At 43.4% G+C, this 17,990-nt stretch overlaps 1 protein-coding gene across 7 annotated transcripts in view; it reads left to right on the top strand.

Moving 5' to 3' along the window:
• The first annotated feature begins 1,471 nt into the window (after positions 1-1,471).
• LOC107312120 (elongin-A-like) overlaps positions 1,472-17,990 on the top strand; it is a 36,857-nt gene continuing 20,338 nt past the window's right edge. For 2 of the 7 annotated variants that reach the window (XR_004306570.2, XM_032443470.2), the window contains exons 1-10: positions 1,472-1,611; positions 4,494-4,550; positions 5,737-5,849; positions 6,216-6,927; positions 8,218-8,317; positions 9,215-9,379; positions 9,966-10,063; positions 10,336-10,516; positions 11,233-11,356; positions 13,811-13,929. Coding sequence is in view for 2 of the 7 variants with exons in the window: in XM_032443470.2 (XP_032299361.2) it covers positions 1,531-1,611; positions 4,494-4,550; positions 5,737-5,849; positions 6,216-6,927; positions 8,218-8,317; positions 9,215-9,379; positions 9,966-10,063; positions 10,336-10,516; positions 11,233-11,356; positions 13,811-13,929 (1,750 nt within the window). In the remaining 5 variants the exon portion in view is untranslated. Of the gene's footprint in view, positions 2,322-4,493; positions 4,551-5,736; positions 5,850-6,215; positions 6,928-8,217; positions 8,318-9,214; positions 9,380-9,965; positions 10,064-10,335; positions 10,517-11,232; positions 11,357-13,810; positions 13,930-14,067; positions 14,292-17,990 lie in introns of those variants that run through there. The other 5 variants (XM_015859250.3, XR_001554403.3, XR_014944898.1 and 2 more) reach the window with 5 other exon arrangements.

Raw genomic sequence — 17,990 nt, 5'->3', positions numbered from 1 at the left:
GGCTCACATCTCCTGATACATTTGCACAGAGGTTTGAACTTTGAATCCTTTGAAACCCGTTTGAACCCTATTTGTGGGTTGGAAAACACACTGTAATCACAGAATCACACAGAATCACAGAATTACCCGGGTTGGAAGGGACCTCAAGGATCATGTAGTTCCAACCCCCCTGCCTAGCAGGGCCACCAAACATACACATTTACTAGATCAGGTTGCCCAGGGCCCCGTCCAACCTGGTCTTGAACACCTCCAAGGACGGGGCATCCACAACCTCACTGGGCAGCCTGTTCCAGGACCTAACCACCCTTCTAGTAAAGAACTTTCCCCTAACATCCAACCTAAATCTTCCCTCCTTCAACTTAAAACCATTTCCCCTAGTCCTGCTATTATCAGCCCTTTCGAAGAGTTTACTCCCCTCCTGGGAGTAAGTTCCCTTCAGGTACTGAAAGGCTGCAATGAGGTCACCTCGCAGCCTTCTCTTCTCCAGGCTGAACAAACCCAACTCCCTCAGCCTGTCCTCATAGGGGAGGTGCTCCAGCCCCCTGATCATCTTTGTGGCCCTCCTCTGGACCCTTTCCAAAATCTCCATATCTTTTTTGTACTGAGGGCTCCACACCTGGACACAGTACTCCAGATGGGGCCTCACAAGAGCAGAGTAGAGAGGGACGATCACCTCCCTATCCCTGCTGACCACCCCTCTCCTGATGGAGCCCAGGATCCCATTTGCTTACCTTTACCTCCACTTAGTTTAAAGCCAGGTCTCTACATCCCAAAGGAATCCCATACCATGGGAGATGCAGAGAAGAGAGAGAAAATGTACAAGTAACTGCATGGGAAGGGAAAGGCATCAGGGGTGTGAATGTCACAGAAAGAGAAGACTTTCTTCTGGCCGGACTTCATGTAATACTGCATCTGGTAGATTTCTTAGATTAGCCTCTGACTCAGATGGGCTTTTACAGCAACTGCTGCCAAACAGCCCTTTAAACAACAGGATATCGCTGTTGTTTAAAGGGAACAGTGTGGTTACCAAAAATGATGAGACAAAAGAGAGGTGGGAGTGGGATGCTGTCAGACCAGCTCCAACAGCTCGCACCCAGACTTACATCGACTTTTATAATTAAAGAACTTCCGAAAAGCCAACATTTCTCAGAGGAAGAATTTCTTTATCTGATATGTTTCGGTGAGCTTATCTGATAACGAGGACAATTATTCTCCAGAGAAAAGAATCATAGAATTACCCAGGTCGGAAAAGACCTCGCCGAGCTGTGCGACGTGGTGTAGGGAACCTGCTTTGGCAGGGGGGTTGGACTCGATGATCTCTAGAGGTCCCTTCCAACCCCTACAATTCTGTGATTCTGTGAAGTCCAAGCACAGCCAAACCACAGTACCCAACTGTAACAACCCTCTGCTAAACTGCTACACCCACTGCGGCCCCGCCTCGGGACGGGAGGGCGAGAGCGGGGCGGGGAGGAACCGGCCCCGGGCTACAAGTGGGGCGAGCGGGGCAGGGGCGGGGCTCTGCCCGCGGTCATGGCGGAGGGCCGGGCTGCGGTGCGGAGCCGCGTACGGGCGCTGAAGTCGCGTCTGGGCCGCGCGGAGGAGCCCGCCGAGGTAGATTGAAGTGAGGCTGCTGGGGTCTGTAGGGCCTGTTAGTGCCCGTTAGGGGCGGAGGGCGGTGTCAGGCAGAAGGGCTGAACGGCTGGGCACAGCGCTGCTGTGTCTGAAGTGCCCTGTGTGGCGGGTGGGCTCTGTAGCTGCACCAAGCAGACAAGGAGTGCTTGGGCTAAGAAAGTATCCTAGTCCCTGTTTGTCACAGGGGACGCCACAGCTTGGTCTGGTTGTCCAGAGCCTGATCCAACCTCACCTTGAAAGCCTCCATGGATGGGGCATCAGCCACAAGATGAGGAGACCTGTTGCAGTGCCTCACCTCCCTCACTGTAAAAGATTTTTTCCTTATATCTGAACTTCAATGTTAGTGCGCTGTTCTGAACAGGAGATGGAAAAGAGAGAAACGATTCCAGAAGTAACTTCTTAAGGGCTTTCAAAACACAGACAGCTTAAGAGACAAAAGTGTGGCTGGCCCTGGTGAGGTGCATTTGGCTCTGTAAGTGAGGAGGTGCTTGATTTTTTCACTTCAAACAAGCTAAAAGCAAGTGCAGCATCAGCTGGGTCTAGTGGTGGTGCTGTAGCACTTCTGTAGTCACTGGTAGAGCTGTGTCTGGTGAGGCAGAAATAGCTACGGATAGTAAGGGGTGAGGAGGAGGGAAGGGAGAAACTGATAAGTGAAAATTGGCTGGCATGAACTGTGCTACTAATATAAGGTAAGTCTGGTAAGAGAGCATTTGTGGCATATTTAAAGGTAAAGAGGAATGTTTTAAGTAAGTGCAGAAAGAAATATTTCTGTTCCAAGCTTCCTTGTGTAGTGTTGTCACCGTACCTAGTGACTACCAAATACTTAGGTGTGATAGGAACCAGGGAAGATCCAGAAAGAAATGCTTTTTTGGGGGGGAAGTGATTACACATCTCTTCTTGACTGGATCTTACTCAAGTCTTTTTTAATTTAGAAGCATTCAGAATCAAACATTGCAGGAAAATGTTACAAGTACTGAAGTAACTTTGCATCAAATGAGGAAGAATCTGAGCAGCCTCGATCATATGCGAGGCTGTGCTCATTTGAGCAGAGTGCATTTGAACATGGCTCAGTGGAAAGTCACAGCTAGGAGCCATGAATATAGGTCATTCCAGATAGGAGACTGTATTTTGGAAAGCACTGACTCAGAAAATGATTTGGAGCTCTGATGTATTACTGCTTGAGCATGAAATTGCAGTACAATGTGGTGGCTTATGGAATTAATGCTATCTTTAGGTAGTTAGCATTTGTTAGTTAGTTTGGGCTGTTACTACTGCCATGTAGAATTACAGGGGCAGTTATAGGAATATTATGTCCTGCTCTGGGGGCTGTTATTAAAGAAAAAAGGTGTCAAGCTGGAATCTTATGCTCTGTTAGTTAGCAAAAAGATAATGAGAGTCAGTGGTTGAAAGCAAAGCTGTACACAAGCAGGCAGAGCTTTCTCCTTCAGCAGTCGCTCAGGTGTGTGGCTGCAGGTCTTGCTGCAGGCTGAGCTGTGCCCTGCTCTCAGGAGATGAGCACTTCTCTAGGGGCTTTTAGCATTTGGTAATTGCTTTGTGTTCTTTATGAAACCCTTGTGTTTCGTCTCATGTTCGCAAACGTGATCTACATCTCAGGAAAGCAAACTGAGCAGCGTGGACTTTGTCTTAGAAAACGTTGGAAGTTTTGTCTTTCATTCAGACGTGCTGACTGTTCTCAGACATGCTCATCATCTCAGTGCTTCTGTAACGCAGCCTGTTCTGAAGTTGTATGTGTGGTAATTGCATCCGGAATCTGTTTCAGAGATTCTTCTGCAATGAACTCAGCTCTATAAATTAACCCCTTGAGAGGAAATGTTCCAAATCCCCATTGTCTCTATATCTCGATGACAGCATCTTTTAGCATCGTGGCGTGTAGGATTGTCTCCGTGGGATTTACTCCCAGTGATTTGTGCTGCTTGATTATCTAGTCCGCCCACAGAGCGAGATGTACCTGCTCGGCAATGGGTTACTTCCTTCTGATTGCAAAATCAGTTGGATGAATTTAATTTTAATAACGAACTGAAATGATCTAAATTGACACCGATAACTTGGTTTTTAATGTTTGTGATTAACATTGTGAGCAAACTGTTAGTTTTACTGAACTTACAGGGAATCTTTGCAGGGGCAAAGCAGCCCTGTAATGTAGTTTGTAAGTTCTCTTAAACAGCGCTGCTCACTTTTTTTTTGTATACCCTTTGCCTCCTGCTGTTATTCAGAAGCAATATCTAACATGCTAAATGGTGGTTATTCTGGCATTTGTTACTTAAACCATCATTGCTATTACTGAAGTTCAAAAAGCTTTTGGATTGTCTTTGTATCCCAGCAGGCTCCTGCCATAGCGCTTAGAAGTGGTAATGATCTGAAAACCTAGATAAGCAGTCCACGCTTTGCTGGAGCCCTGTGACATGCTGTAATTTCAGTCACACATTAATTTTGTCACTGCATAACACAGCTTTGTAGACGTTTGTGAAGGATAAAGCAAACTGTGTGTAGTCAAATGCAAGACTTAGGTGTGCTGCTGTGACCCTTCGTCAAAGAAATTCATACTCTGTTTACAAATGGAACTTCTGTATTTCTAATGTAATCTCTGTAGTAGAAGTTCACACTTATTGGATTTTCTGGTGTAACTGCAGTTTGGGGTATAGCAGAGCAACACTGGTTCACAGCACAGACTTCTGATGTAGCACTCCTATGCTACACATACAGGCTTACATTTTCCTGGATTTACTGGATATTACTCAAGCTTTATTGCTTAAACATGGCGATGGGGATGGGAATAGCAGGATGGAGATTACAGTTGTGTCTTAACATAATAATAATGAAATCTGAATATTTCCTTCCAGATTCTAAAAGCACTTGAGCTACTGCAGGATTTGGATGTATCACTGGATATTCTAACGGTATGTGAGCAATAATAACCTTACACAGTCAATGACTATGGAGGTGTTCAAAATTCAGGGATCTGCTGTCCCAGAAGCAGGCAGTGCTGTTACATCTTGTAGTTCTGACTCTTAGCCATTGTTCATTTAGAGCTCTATAACAAACTCTGGAGCCTTCTTCAGAAACCATACAATTTGATGAATGCAGCGTTGAAACAACGGTCTTAGTACTGAGCAGATCTGAATGTCTAGAGAAGACTTTGCTATTCAAGGCTCGTTACCTTTCACTTCACAATTGCTTTCAGATCAGTGCTTAAGATTAAACAAATATGGGTGATCTGTTAGGTCAGTTGTCTAAATCTGCCTCTAACTAGCAGCTCACCAGCCCTGACTGATGCCCAGGGAGATCCCTGAGCAGTAGAAGAGAGATGAACTACATGATGAGGAGAGCTGAACACCCTTCACAACTTACAGGAGTATCACTTAACTAGTATGCAAGGACATTACTAGGTTGCTGTTGGCTTAGGAAATTCCAGAGTTTGCATCATCTTAAAAGTGAGAGCTTGTGAATCAGAGATACTGATAGCACAGGACTGAGGAATTCACCCTTGGTGAGTGAATACTCAGAAAGTCTGCAGGGTGGTTCCACTCAGGCAACAGAGGACTCAGCAAAGCAAGATTTGAAGGCACAATAGTAATGTGAAAATAACTGAACTGTTAAACAGTGAACACGATGGATCTCGCATATCAGGGGTTTATTCTGTGCCTGAGTTTACTCATAAGAATTCTTCTTCTTTGACACCTCTGCCTTGCAGTACTCCTCACTGGGATTTTGTTTTTAAGATTACAACACAGTGCTCATATGTGCTCTCTCATATGCTACATAGATAAGCTTAAAGAAAAACCTGAATTGGTTAAACTAATTTCCTTCTGCAGTATCCTTTCAGACCAAATGAAATTTCGGATGTACGTACATTTAATGGAGAAATGTGGCTTTATGAATTAAGGCTGTATTTTGTTCCCCATATTTGGTTATAATTATATCCCTTGCTTTCAGATCTGCTTATAGTGCAAAGCGTGTGCTTATTTAGCTGCCATAAGACTGCTCAGACTCCTATGCTAATATGATTTGCAGCAGTTTTAGAGGAGGCTTTACTTGGGATGCTCTTTGTGATTGGCTTTGCTCATCTTGCACCTTCTCTGACAGGAAACTGGCATAGGCAAAACAGTGAACAGCTTTAGGAAACATGCCACTGCTGGAAATGTAGCTAAATCCCTGGTAAAGAAATGGAAGAAGCTCGTTCCTCCAGAAAACAAAAGGTAGGTGTCAACTTGCTTTTTCTTTTATTTCTCTTTTTGTTTTGGAAGGGTTAATCATACTGTAGTGTAATTTAATACAATAAAACTTGGAAACCTTAGAAAAGTATTTGGAATGACAGATATACAGTATGGCAACTCCATAACCCGAACGGCAGAAATGAATGTTACTTTTACAGAACACCTAGACAGCAAAGCAGTGACTGCTTTGATCCATTAGCCAGCCAGCACTCAGACTTCAAGTTTTGTGAGAATTACGCCACGTGATGTCATTGAATGCTTTTGTTTTACTAATGTAAATAAAAAGATTGTTTCTTCAAGGTTTTCACATCAGATGTAGCATGGGATATAATTCCTTTCGTGTTGCAGTGGTCACAGAGAAAGAAAACAAAATACCGGCAAAGATGAGATGAAATCTTCAGTTTCCAAGGAAGTAAAGCGCAAGGAAGTGAAGCCTTCAGAGAAGTCCAAAACATCTGTACTGGCCTCCCAAAGTTCCAATAGCTCGTCCATATCTGGAAAGTCAAACAAGAAGCGTAACTGTGTTGATAAAAAGCACCAAAGTGGAGACTCTGAGTCTCAAAAAGGCTGTGATAATAGAAAACATTATGGCAGTGGTTCAAAACATACTTCCCAGGAGACAACTACTCAAGCTAAAGAAAGTGACTGTAAAGAGAAAGCCTCCAAGGACAACAAGAGAGCTCCAGAAAAGCAGCGTTCTTCTATAGCTGGTAAAGACTCCTTCCACAAGAAGGAGAAGCCTAAGGATGCTTCCAAACAGAGAGATCCTGAGATTGAGACAAAACTGAAAGAAAAGCTTGCTGTGAAAAGGGAAGCTGAACTGCCTGGTGATGAAGAATTTGAACCCCCTACTATGTCTTTTGAATCGTACCTGAATTATGATCAGGTTACAAAAAAGAGAAAGAGGAAAGCTGGTTCTACAGGTAAATGTCCAGAGAAGCGCAGTGAGCAGAAGAGTAGCTCATCACCACAGAAGGCTTCAGTGGTTTCTTGTGCAAATGAGGGAGGAGAAAAAGTACAAAACTCTGAAGATGATCAGTCAGAAACTCCCAGCAAAAAGGTAAAGCACTGTGCAGTTGAGATGAAAGCAGATAGACTGCAGACAAATAAGTGTCCCGGTCTCTTGCTTTCAGTGAAGTGTTTATTTCAAGAACAGACTGTGCGGCTTTGACTTAAATTGTATTGTATTGGCCAGTATTTATGGATAATTTAGGCAGAAAAGATTTGTTATGCACTGACAGTTTTAATCAATTTGTCGCATACTTTTCAGGTATTTCCTATGTGGCAGTGGTCTTTGATCAATGTCTGCTTTTTACCCACAGCTTCACTCTTGACTGGCTTGGTTTATGGTTGTAGCAGATGTTTGTGCGTGACACAGCTGTTCTATAAGAAGCTGCAGCTCTTTATTAGTTAGGTCTGCGTTGGGAACAAACAGACTAAACCAAGTAAACACGCTTTATGTTTCAGACCTTTTAGATGAAGCTGCTTGTGCAGAGGGATTTAGATGTCTCTTTGGTCTCTTAGCTTGATTGTGATGTGAAAGCTCTGGGGATCATTTATTTTGTGGAGGATCTGCAGTACAAATACGACATCTTCTATTCCAGATGGGGAACTATTAATGTAGAGGCTTGTACATGATGCTCTGGCATAAGTTTGGGAACTGAGGAAAAGTTGAGTGAAGAATCTTGCTGTTCAGGTTGTTGTGGAAAGTTAATAAAAGATACCTGAAATAAAGTTCAGGGAGATGCAGGTTCTGGGTTCTGAGTGCCTGGCTTACAACTAGAAGATGCCCAAAACCTGATTGAGGGATTGTCCCAAATGCAGAAGATTGGTGGGGGCACTTACCAGACTCCTGAGCCTTTAAATCACTTTTTAAGGGGTGTGTCCAGGCCATGTGGCTTATCAAACACAGTATTGGAGGCAAGGGAGTACCAGCTCTAAAGCTGTTTCTTGCTTTTTTTTCCCCTCCAGCATGGCATTTAGTTTTGCCTTTAAACATTTAACTCTGTTTCTTGTCATCTTGCAGTTCTGTCTTGTTCACTGCATGCCTGTAACCTCAGGAGCAGTTTATCTGAAAGCCTGTTAGCTGAGCACATCTGTTCCTTTCCTTAATCGCCGATTACACACTGACTGCAGATATCCCACTAAGTTCCTTTTGTGATGTATTATTGGTAGTAGAGTATGGAAGAACATGCTGAAAGCAGTGCAGTGAGTAAATTTCAGTGTGGAAAAGCAGTAGTTTTGGTTATTGTAGGTAACTTTTGGTCTCAGTCTTTTTCTGTAGTTTATTTTAAGCCTCAGCAAACCCAGATTTGTAACAACGAAGCAATGTTTTCTTGACTGTGCACAGGCTAAGGTGGCATCCCTCCAAGATCTTCTTAATACTCCACTGCCTAAATTTCTGCCAGACATCTTAATTTCCTCTCCCCCATATGCTGCTGACTTTAAAGGTAAGTAGTATGCAGTGCTGATAAATCTGAAACAGCACATGTTTTTACAGCTCTATCTAGGATTGTTTTCATCTCCTTTCCTATTAGGCTGTATTAGCTCATCTTTTTGTAATGAAGAATCACCTTTTGTTCAGTTACTTCTCTGCGTAACTTGTTTTGAATCTGAAGGGAGATATAATGGCTTCCCTCTTACAGCTTTCTAAATGAAGAACTGCTGTAAAAGATTACCATGGAGGTAGAGGAGGTTGTAGGTCAGGTAGTTATTCTCCAGTCTCCATTTATCTTTGCTCCAGTCTTTTTATGCCTTATGTGTAGCCCTAGTAGGAATTGTCTTAGGGAAGCACCGGTTCTGATTCCAGCACAGGAACTGGCTGCATCCTTACTTGTAGGTAACACAAAGTGTCAGTGGTTTCCCCTTTCAGCTCCTGTGAGGTTTCAGTGATTTCACATCCCCCTGGTCTTGAAATACCATTGCTATTGAACCTTCTGGCTTGCCAGGATCAGTAGAGTGTGATGCACTAGCAGCCTGAAGTAACCAAGGCGTCAGTGCAGCTCACGTAATTCTGAGCATCCAGACTGGAAGGGGGAGGCCGAGGGCTCAGGCTGGATATAAGCTGATGCATATGGACCTGAGCAAGTAATGTGAGCCCAGTGTGAGTCTGTGCTGTTCGAATTACACTTTGCATTACACTTTAAACATAGTTGCTGTCTTGCTGTTAGATGTTAGTTGCTGTAGCGAGGGCTCCAAACTATAACACAAGTACATTATTTAAAAAAAAAATACAAATATTTGTGTGCTCTAACAGCTGTTTCTCTGAAAGCTGAATGGTTAAAGCCTTGTCATGTGTCTGAAACTAAGGGAAACCCTGGCTGATGTTTTGTTGGTCGCTTCCCTAGAGCCTGTTGTGGAGCCACCCCAGCAAGTCAGTGAGATAGTTCAGTTCACGGGACGGAGACTGAACTCCAAGATGCAAGTCTACTCCGGCTCTAAACTGGTCTGTCATTCAAAGATGCTTACACTGTATGAGCTGTGCATCCGTGTGCTTCAGAATAACATTGATTGTGAGTATTTTAAGAGCTTTGTAGCAGGCTGTGCTGAATGTGTATCTGATTTATTTTCCTGTGCCCAGGCTGGCCTTCTAGAATATATTGTCCCTCCCTACAGACAATGACAGGGCAGATCAAAAGGCACTTAGAAAGCTGGATTTGTGATCATGTTGAAATGTAACTTTGTTTTGAAGGCTTAACTTCAAAAAAAGAAGAACTGTTAGCTAAAATACGAGGTCCTATAAAGCCAAAAAAAAACCCCAAAACACTGGCCTTTTTTCCCTTCAAAATGTCTGCTTATGTAAACTAGAGTGAGTGATCAAGAAATTGTTCATTCTGTTGTGTATGCAGAGGGGGGAGTGATGCCAATCAGTAAAGATGGAGCAGCAGCTGTTCTAGGATGCTTATTCCATCCTCACATGTAACTGGCAGTCAGTTTGGGTTTGTTGATTTCCAAGTATTTTCATACTCTGACTTCAAGACTTGTGTTCTTCTCTTGATATTTCCAACTGTTTTATTATTGTTTTTAAACTGCTTGGGAAGTGGTGTTACACACTGAGTGTTTCACACCAGCTATTCCAAGTGCTGTCCTCTGTTGTAGTGCTGCATGAAGTAGGAGGTGTTCCCTTTGAGATCCTTGAGCCTGTGCTAGCACGTTGCACACCAGAGCAGTTGTTGCAAGTAGAGGAATGTAATCCGGTAAATTCTGCCTTGTTAAATTCGGGGAAGCACAGCTGGTTAACCCAAACACAGAGCCTAGCTGAAGCTAGAGGATGTCTAGGCTGAGGGTGGCACCTCTTTATAACACTGTCATGCTCTGTGGTGGGGCTACCAGCGAGAGCACATCTGGTGGGATTTGTTCTGCACTCCACTGGGTGGTCTGGCTTTGTCTACATTCTCAGCTAAGCAGGTACTTTTAGAAATGTTGCTTCAAAAAACTTGATTTAAAAATACCTTGTGTTCAAACTAAGAGGTTTACAGAAGAGTCTGATCACTTGTGGAAGCAACACTGCCAGAGGGATTTTAAAAATGAGAGCCTCCTGGAATATGAGTGCTGGCGGGAAATGTACTTGAGACTCTTCAATGAGAGAGAAGAAAAACTGAAGATGCTTACAAAAAACATTCGTTCAGCTCAGTCTGAGAAGCCGAAAGGTAATATCTGTGAGCAGCTTTTCAGTTCTCAAAGCTCAGTCTCTTCTGTTCTTCTTGAGACTTACTGTGTGGGGCTTAGTGGCATGTTTGCTGTCATCACTGATGCTGTATATCTAGGAGAAGGCATCAAGTAAGGATGCTGTTCCTCCTAATATATAAATTGCACATAAAATTAATACACACATTGATACAGTATGTTAATACATAATACACGCAACATGTTGTAGAAAAACCTTAGTTTACTGGTTAGACTTCTAGAAATTGGCTCGCAATCATATTGTGAACATAGAAGGGGGGGGAGGGGGATGGATGGTCTGTTTAGCCTTGAGAAAAGAAGGTTGAGAGGGGATTTGATCCAGGTTTATAAATACCTGAGGTGTGGGGGCCATAGTGGTGAGGCTGGTCTCTTTTCAGTAGTGCGTGGGGATAGGACTAGGGGTAATGGGATGAAAGTACAGCATAGGAAGTTCCGCACAAATGTGCAGAAGAACTTCTTTACAGTGCGGGTGACGGAGCACTGGAACAGGCTGCCCAGGGAGGTGGTGGAGTCTGCTTCTCTGGAGATATTCAAGACCCGACTGGACACCTACCTGTGCGACGTGGTGTAGGGAACCTGCTTTGGCAGGGGGGTTGGACTCGATGATCTCTAGAGGGTCCCTTCCAACCCCTACAATTCTGTGATTCTGTGATTCCTCTGCTCCTTGCTTCTGTGTTAGGCCGGCAAGTAAAAATGGCTGATGTGACCAGTGCAGCAAAACCACCCAGGAACGTTCGCCGACAACAGGGAATCCATGGAACTGCAGGATCTGCCACACAACTTCACCTCACGGATAAGTGGAAGTAAGTGTTCTGTACTGCCCTTTTAATTGGAGATGAGACATCTTTGTCAGTACAAAAACTTGCTGGCAAAATATTTTTGAAGCTATAAATAGTTCTCTGTTTACTTCACGTCCTTAAGCAGCTTGTGGCTAGAAAATAACTTTCCTTTTAAGTCTGGTCTGCTCCTCTGCTGTGTATTTATTGTCACTGCACATTTCTGCATGTGTTGCTGATGAACTCATCCTCCCAGGCCACTGTTTTTCTGTAGGTTACGTTAATGCCACTTGACATCCTAGGGATCCCCAGTGCCGATGTTTTGTATTTGTAAACCTGCTTAGTAGTCTTGCGTATTTTCCTATTAGCATAAGGAGCGATTGAGCTGACCACAGAGAATCTCAGCAACCATTAACACAATTGACTGGGCTTCTGCTCTGGAACAGACTGGCCAGTAGCAGTAGCCAACAGTAATCTCTGGAGGAACAGGAAATTAGGATTCCTCAAATATTTCTGTTGTTAGTTTCTGGCCACTTAGTTCCTGGTTGTTCCACAACTAAAGATGCGCTGTGGGGCTTGTCCTGCCATTTCTGCTGGTCTAATGATTTCCATTTACACCCAAGAAAATGGCTGCAATAGGGAGATGAACCAACTGTAGCACCAGCTGCATCTCTCTTCTCAACTACATGGAGGGATGTTTTTTTGTTGTTTATTTACTCTTGTTCAAGAGGAAAAACATACCCATGTTCAGGCAGTGTGAATCTTGCACTGTGGTCCCTTACTTTGCTGTGCTTGTGCCTGAACATTGCACTCTCCCTTCTCCCTGTATTGTCTGGGTGTTCCCATGCTGACAAAGCTGCTCTGCAGCTCGCTCTGTCAAAATGATCTTTTCTGGGTGAAAACTGTTCTAATAGTTCTTGGTTACCCTGAATTTGCCAACAGTCATGCAGGCTGCTGAATATGAGAGTGTAAAGTGACAGCTGGGAATGGGGAGTATAAAACTTGCTGTTGCAAAGATAAGACTTGCTCTAACCTACTATAAACAATGTCAGCAGAGTCGCTTTAATACAGCTTCTGTCCTCATGCTGCAGGGCCTGTAGTCATGCTGAGTAATTGTTTCTGTGCCTAAGACTCTGAACTAGGTTAGCAAACTGACCTAGGCTTACTGGGGAGAAAAACACCTGAAAACCAAACAACAAAAAAAGCCATCTACAAAACATTGGGAAAGTGTATAGGAGCAAAGTCTGCTAATTCCAGGGGCTCAATTTATTGTTGAGCCATCTGCCTTGTTTAAGATGATGCTGATAAGGGGCAGGAGCAAGAGCCCACATGTATGAAATTATTAAAACCAGCTTTTATACCAAAGATGACCTCACAGCTGTACCTTTAGATGATTAAATTAGGAAGGTTCTTTCCAAATCCTATTACCAATGGGAAGGTAGCCTGCCACCAGTCTAGCACTTTGAGTGCAGCTTCTGCTTTCAGTGACCTTGTGGGAGGTTGCACCTGTGACAGATCAGCCTTCTGGTTTAGGTGCTTCAGGTACCATAGTGTAAATGTCCTTTCTGCTTCAGCAGCCGAGTGATGTACTCATACATCATAAATTAGGAGGAACTGCTGTTGTGTGAAGGAAGCTGTAAGTAGGGTTGTTGCTTTGCCTTCTTAAGAAACAGAAGTTTATTTAGGCAAGATGTATTAACTGCACTTCTTTGAGCACGTCCTCTGAAAACCTTCCATCAGTTTTACTGTGTGCATCTGATGTCTTCACTTGTGAAGCCTGTCTTGCAGGAGCTAAAAGGGCTGTGTGTGGCACACATGCAGATCCCTAGCAGGCTGTTTGCATTTGAGCATGTGGTGGTTTAACTAGCAGTAGGCGTTAATGACTGGCTCTGAGGCTGCCCGGATTGCTGACCTCATGCTGGCAGCTAAATGCTGGGTTAGTTTAACTGTCCTGTACAGAGCTGATGCTCTGTGGTTACCTCAGGCCTTGTCCTGTTGATTAGTATATCTAACCTAACACTTAAGGTTAGTTATTGTGCCTTTTTCTAGGTATTCCTAATTTAAAAATGACAACAAAACACAGCTGAAAACTCACTGTGTCACTTTTGCCCTCATTTTCTGGCAGAACTAGTTGAGCTGTGTTCAGGAAGACAAATAGGAAGGAATTGAACATGGGCCATAAGACTCATCATGAGTCATTTTGGTGTTATAGTTTTGTTCTGTTATAGTCTGATCATTTAATGTTAAAGGTGACTGAGAGCCATCATATCTAACAAAGGAAATCTATGCAGGGTTGGAAGTGGGCTGGATGAGCACCTGAGACACCTTCTAACCTGAGTTATCCCATGACTGTATATGTACCATGCTAATGATGATGAAACAAACCTGTTAAAACAATGTCAGCATTTTTGTCCAAGATGAGAAAGCCACTAGTAGCTTAATTAAAAGATTATTATTTTTTTAATTTCCTGGCTTTAAAAGAAAAAGGCCTTCGGAAAGCAGAGATGGAAACAATAACTCATCAAATCCAAACTCTACTAGCAACAGTGGGAGCTCTGGCTCAAATGGAATGACTCAAGATGGAAAGAAGCCTATTAAAAGTGAGTGGAGAGATTATCAAAATAATTGCTTATCTCGCTGGCTATTAGTATATGCTTAGTATTATGCTACTATCATGTAAATTATTTTGTATTGTGCTGTACTTCTAACTGGTCTCTCTTGTTTTCTTGCTATTGAAGAAATCGCACCAATCATGAAGAAAACTTTAAAAGCATTGAAGTGTAAAGCAGCACGGCGATAAAACGAGGATGTGTATGGGAAGCTTATGGGAATATTTGTACATTGTGCTACAGTTAATGGAAGTAAAATTAATGTTAACTTCCCAATTTACCTTTTCAAAAATAGTTGTTGTATGTTGTAGGAGCAAATGATTTGCAATAAAAAAGAAACCCTGGGCTGCTTTCATTCTGCTGCTTCCTTATTCATGAATAAGGAAGGCTGAACTGAAATAAGGTCAGTGTATGCTAGTAGCAGATCAGTTCATATGGACTTCTATAGATTCTGTTTTTATCAGTTTTGCATGAATGTGAATAAGCTTTTGATGGAAGCACTCAAGCCGTGGATATATTTTTGCCAAGGTTACTAAGCACAAGCATTTGAGAAAGGGAAACAATATATTTCATTACTTAGGACAGAAAATTGTGTTAGGTTTATTTTTTTATGAGCTTTAAAGGAGCGGTAGAAGTAGACAATGTCTTATGTTTGAATTGCTGAAGGAGGCTGTATATTCTTCTGGGGTAAATAGGGAAGACTGCAGCAGTGAGTTAAAGCTGTTCACCATTCAGCAGTTGCTTCTAGTTGGGATGTTATTGGTATAAAAATTAAAAAGTAATAATAAACAATCTCATCGTGTGAGACTCTAAAGGTGCAAAGGCCTTGTTACAGTAGTCAGTATTTTGGGAACAAAGCAGATGGGAGAGAAGCCAATAATTTTGTCAGCTTGATTGTATGGTCATCCATCTTGTGGGAATCTTACTGGCTACAGAATTTCTTTAAGTCTGGGCAGTCTGGAGGAAAGCTGTTTTATACTTTGATCTGCTACGTTGCTCTGAAGAGGCCTAACTCAAGACCTTGAGGATGGGCCCATTGTGTTCATAGTGAAAAGCTCTGGGGTCTTAAATAGCTGTCCTCAAGAGCTGCAGGCTGCTGCAGTTTGGGGCTGATCTATGAATGGACTTGCTTCTAGGAACAAGAATTCCTAGTTGTTTCACTTAAAACAGTTTATTTGCATGAGTTTAAAGTCTGGTTGTGCCTTCGTGGTGTGGCTTCCATGTGATCACAGACTGACTGCAGTCACTAGGTACAAAACAGTTTTGCAACTAACTTGGTTCTTCTGTAGGTCTTTGCATTCTGAAGCACATGGTAAGACTGTTGTGAAACTAGCAGCTGTCTCTTTCTCAGGAAACCTTGTGTGAGTTTCTTCAGCATCCTGTAACTTTTTCAAGTAAAAAAACTGCTCCAACTAGATCTTGTCAGTCTGACAAGGTGTGTGTATTCACCTATGCAGAAAAGCTTGTGCAAATGCTTTGTACTAGGATTTTAAGTGAGCAGACAGGTAGTGTGTCAAGGTTTATTGGTCAAAGGAACAGAGACACAAATAGGTTGCTCCAAAATGAATGCCTCCTATTTATTTCCATGGAAACTGCAACAGATTCAAAGAGCACATTCTCAGCTACAGAATGCTCTTTTTCAACATGGTTGCCACTATTAGATGTGCTTTTTCACCAGCAGATAACAGGAGTGTGCATGCGGTGCTTGTCAAAAGTCTGCAGCACTGGGGGTGACCCATTGCTTCCTCTACTGAAATGTGCCGTCTACTTCCTCACACTGCTTCTTCACTTTGGACTTCACAATCCTCACTTTGGTCTCCATAAGTGTTCAGCGAGTGTCAATGGATGCAATGTTTTCCACATGGAGGAAAATTCAGTTCCATACCTTTGTTTCATACACGTGTCCATGTCAGATACCATTTTGCCAGACTGCCTCTCTGCTGCCATCTGTCATACAGCAACAAAATATAATGGTGGGAATGTTCAGCCTCTACTGCCATACCATCAACTAGAGGCAAAAATGCCTCTGGTGTCACAAGGCCAACATCATAATATAGGAGGCACTATGTTCAGAGCAGCCCTAAGTAGATTTTCGTTGTGCACTGTTTTGCTAAAAGGAGTGAAAGATCAGAATATTGACCTGGAAACTCGAGGGGGGGGGGGGGGGGGAGTTCTGACTGTCTCAAGTAAGTGCTGACTAGTAAAAAGGCTGTGGTAGGGCTGTAGTGTCAGTCTTCTGTGTCTGTAAATGTATTTTTCTGAGAGGAGATGTTCAGGATTCAGGTGGGGCTGAACATTCAGTATATCACCCGTCATTCATGAGTCTGACTCTGCTCACCATACAGTTGCTAATCAGTCAGTGGCAGAAGTTTAACTCAACTGGAGGCTTAGTATCACAGGCAGTAAATTCTTGCTTCTCTCTTCTAGCAGCCTAGTTACTTTTCCTTGCCTGCCATGAGCAAGTCCTGTGTTTCTTACTGGTAAATGAAATAAGTAATGGGAAAAACTATGGTTGCAAAAAGAAAGCCCTGCTGTTGTGGAAAAGATCATAAATGAAAGAGACATCTTAAACTGTCCATTTCATGCATAAAACCCACGTTATACTTCCTGCCAGTGTTTCATAGCATTCAGAATTGTTTTCCATCCTGTTAGTGGTTGAGCCCAAGAAGAAAACCTCAGCCTGATTGCTGTTCTGTTTTAAAGAGGATGTATGATCTTGTGCTTTAAACGGACCATAGGGTAGGAGGAGAAAACAACACAATTTGGAGGTGTTCTTTCTGAGACTGCCCTCAGAGGAAATGTGAAGCTTCCACGAGCTGAGCTCTTCACAGGGACCACAGATGCACATATTCTAGGCTAACTATTGTCCCAAAGCTGGGAAGGGGCTCTAGTTCCAAGCCCCTGCTATAGACAGGGGTACCTCCCTCTACACCAGGTTGCTCACAGCCCCATCCAGCCTGGCCTTGAATGCTTCCAGAAAGGGTGACCTGTTCCAGTGTCTCACCACCTTCACAGTGAAGAATTCCTTCCTGATACCTAGTCTAAATCTACCCTCTTCCAGTTTAAAGCCATTTTCCCTTGTCTTCTTGCTACCTGCCCTTTTAATGAGTCCCTGCCCACCTTTCCTTTGGCACCCTTCAGGTACTGGAAGGTTGTTGTAAGGCTTCCCTGGAGCCTTTTCTTTTCCAGACTAAAGAGCCCCAGCTTTCAGTCTGTCCTTATAGGTGAGGTGCTCCATACCGCTCATCTTCTTCATGGCCTTCCTCTGGATGTGATCAACAGCTTGATGTCCTTCTAATCTTGGGGGACCTAGAACTGGATGTAGTACTGCAGGACTGATCTCGTGAGAGCAAAGGAGCAGAATTGGTCACACTTCTCCTGATGCAGCTGAGGATGCAGCTGGCCTTCTGGGCTGCAAACACCCATTGCTGGCTCACACTGTTATGTCTTTCATCAGCTGACACACCAAAATCCTTCTCCTCAGGACTGCTCTCAAGCCATTCTGTGCCTGACCTGTTCTTGTGCTTAGGGTTGCCCTGATCGAAATGCAAGACCTTGCACTTGGCTTTGTTGAACTTCTTGGGGTTGGCATGGGCCCACCTCTCAAGCTTGTCCAGGTCTCTCTGAATGGCATCCCTGCCTTCTAGCATGTCAGCTACACCACTCATCCTAATGTTATCTCCAAGCTTGCTGAGGGGGAAGAAAATATTCAGGCCAAAATAGTGGAGAAGGTTTTACTATGGAGTGTTCAGTTGTTCTCCCCCCACCACCCCCCTCCCCCCTTTCTTTTGAAAGACTTTCAGATCTTCTTTGTAGACTAAGCTTTAGATGGTGTGTTTGCTATGGGCATTGGTGGGGCCTGTGGAAATGTGCCATGTTGTGTTTGTGAACTGTGTTTATGGATAAAGTTGCCTCTTCTTTTCCCTGAGGAAAGGTCTAGAAAAGGTGGTAGCTCAGGAAAGGGCTGCACAGCTCTGGAAGTTTTTATATACCTGTTGTCCTACAGAGATGCAAGTGGGAGATGAAGTTCTTTGCCTCTTCTCCAGTCCCCA

This window comes from Coturnix japonica, chromosome 3, assembly GCF_054131305.1.
Source record: "Coturnix japonica strain WE chromosome 3, WE-NBRP24, whole genome shotgun sequence".
NCBI lineage: Eukaryota > Metazoa > Chordata > Aves > Galliformes > Phasianidae > Coturnix > Coturnix japonica.
The sequence above is the reverse complement of the archived record's forward strand: the minus strand, read 5'-3'. Positions and strand labels throughout refer to the sequence as shown.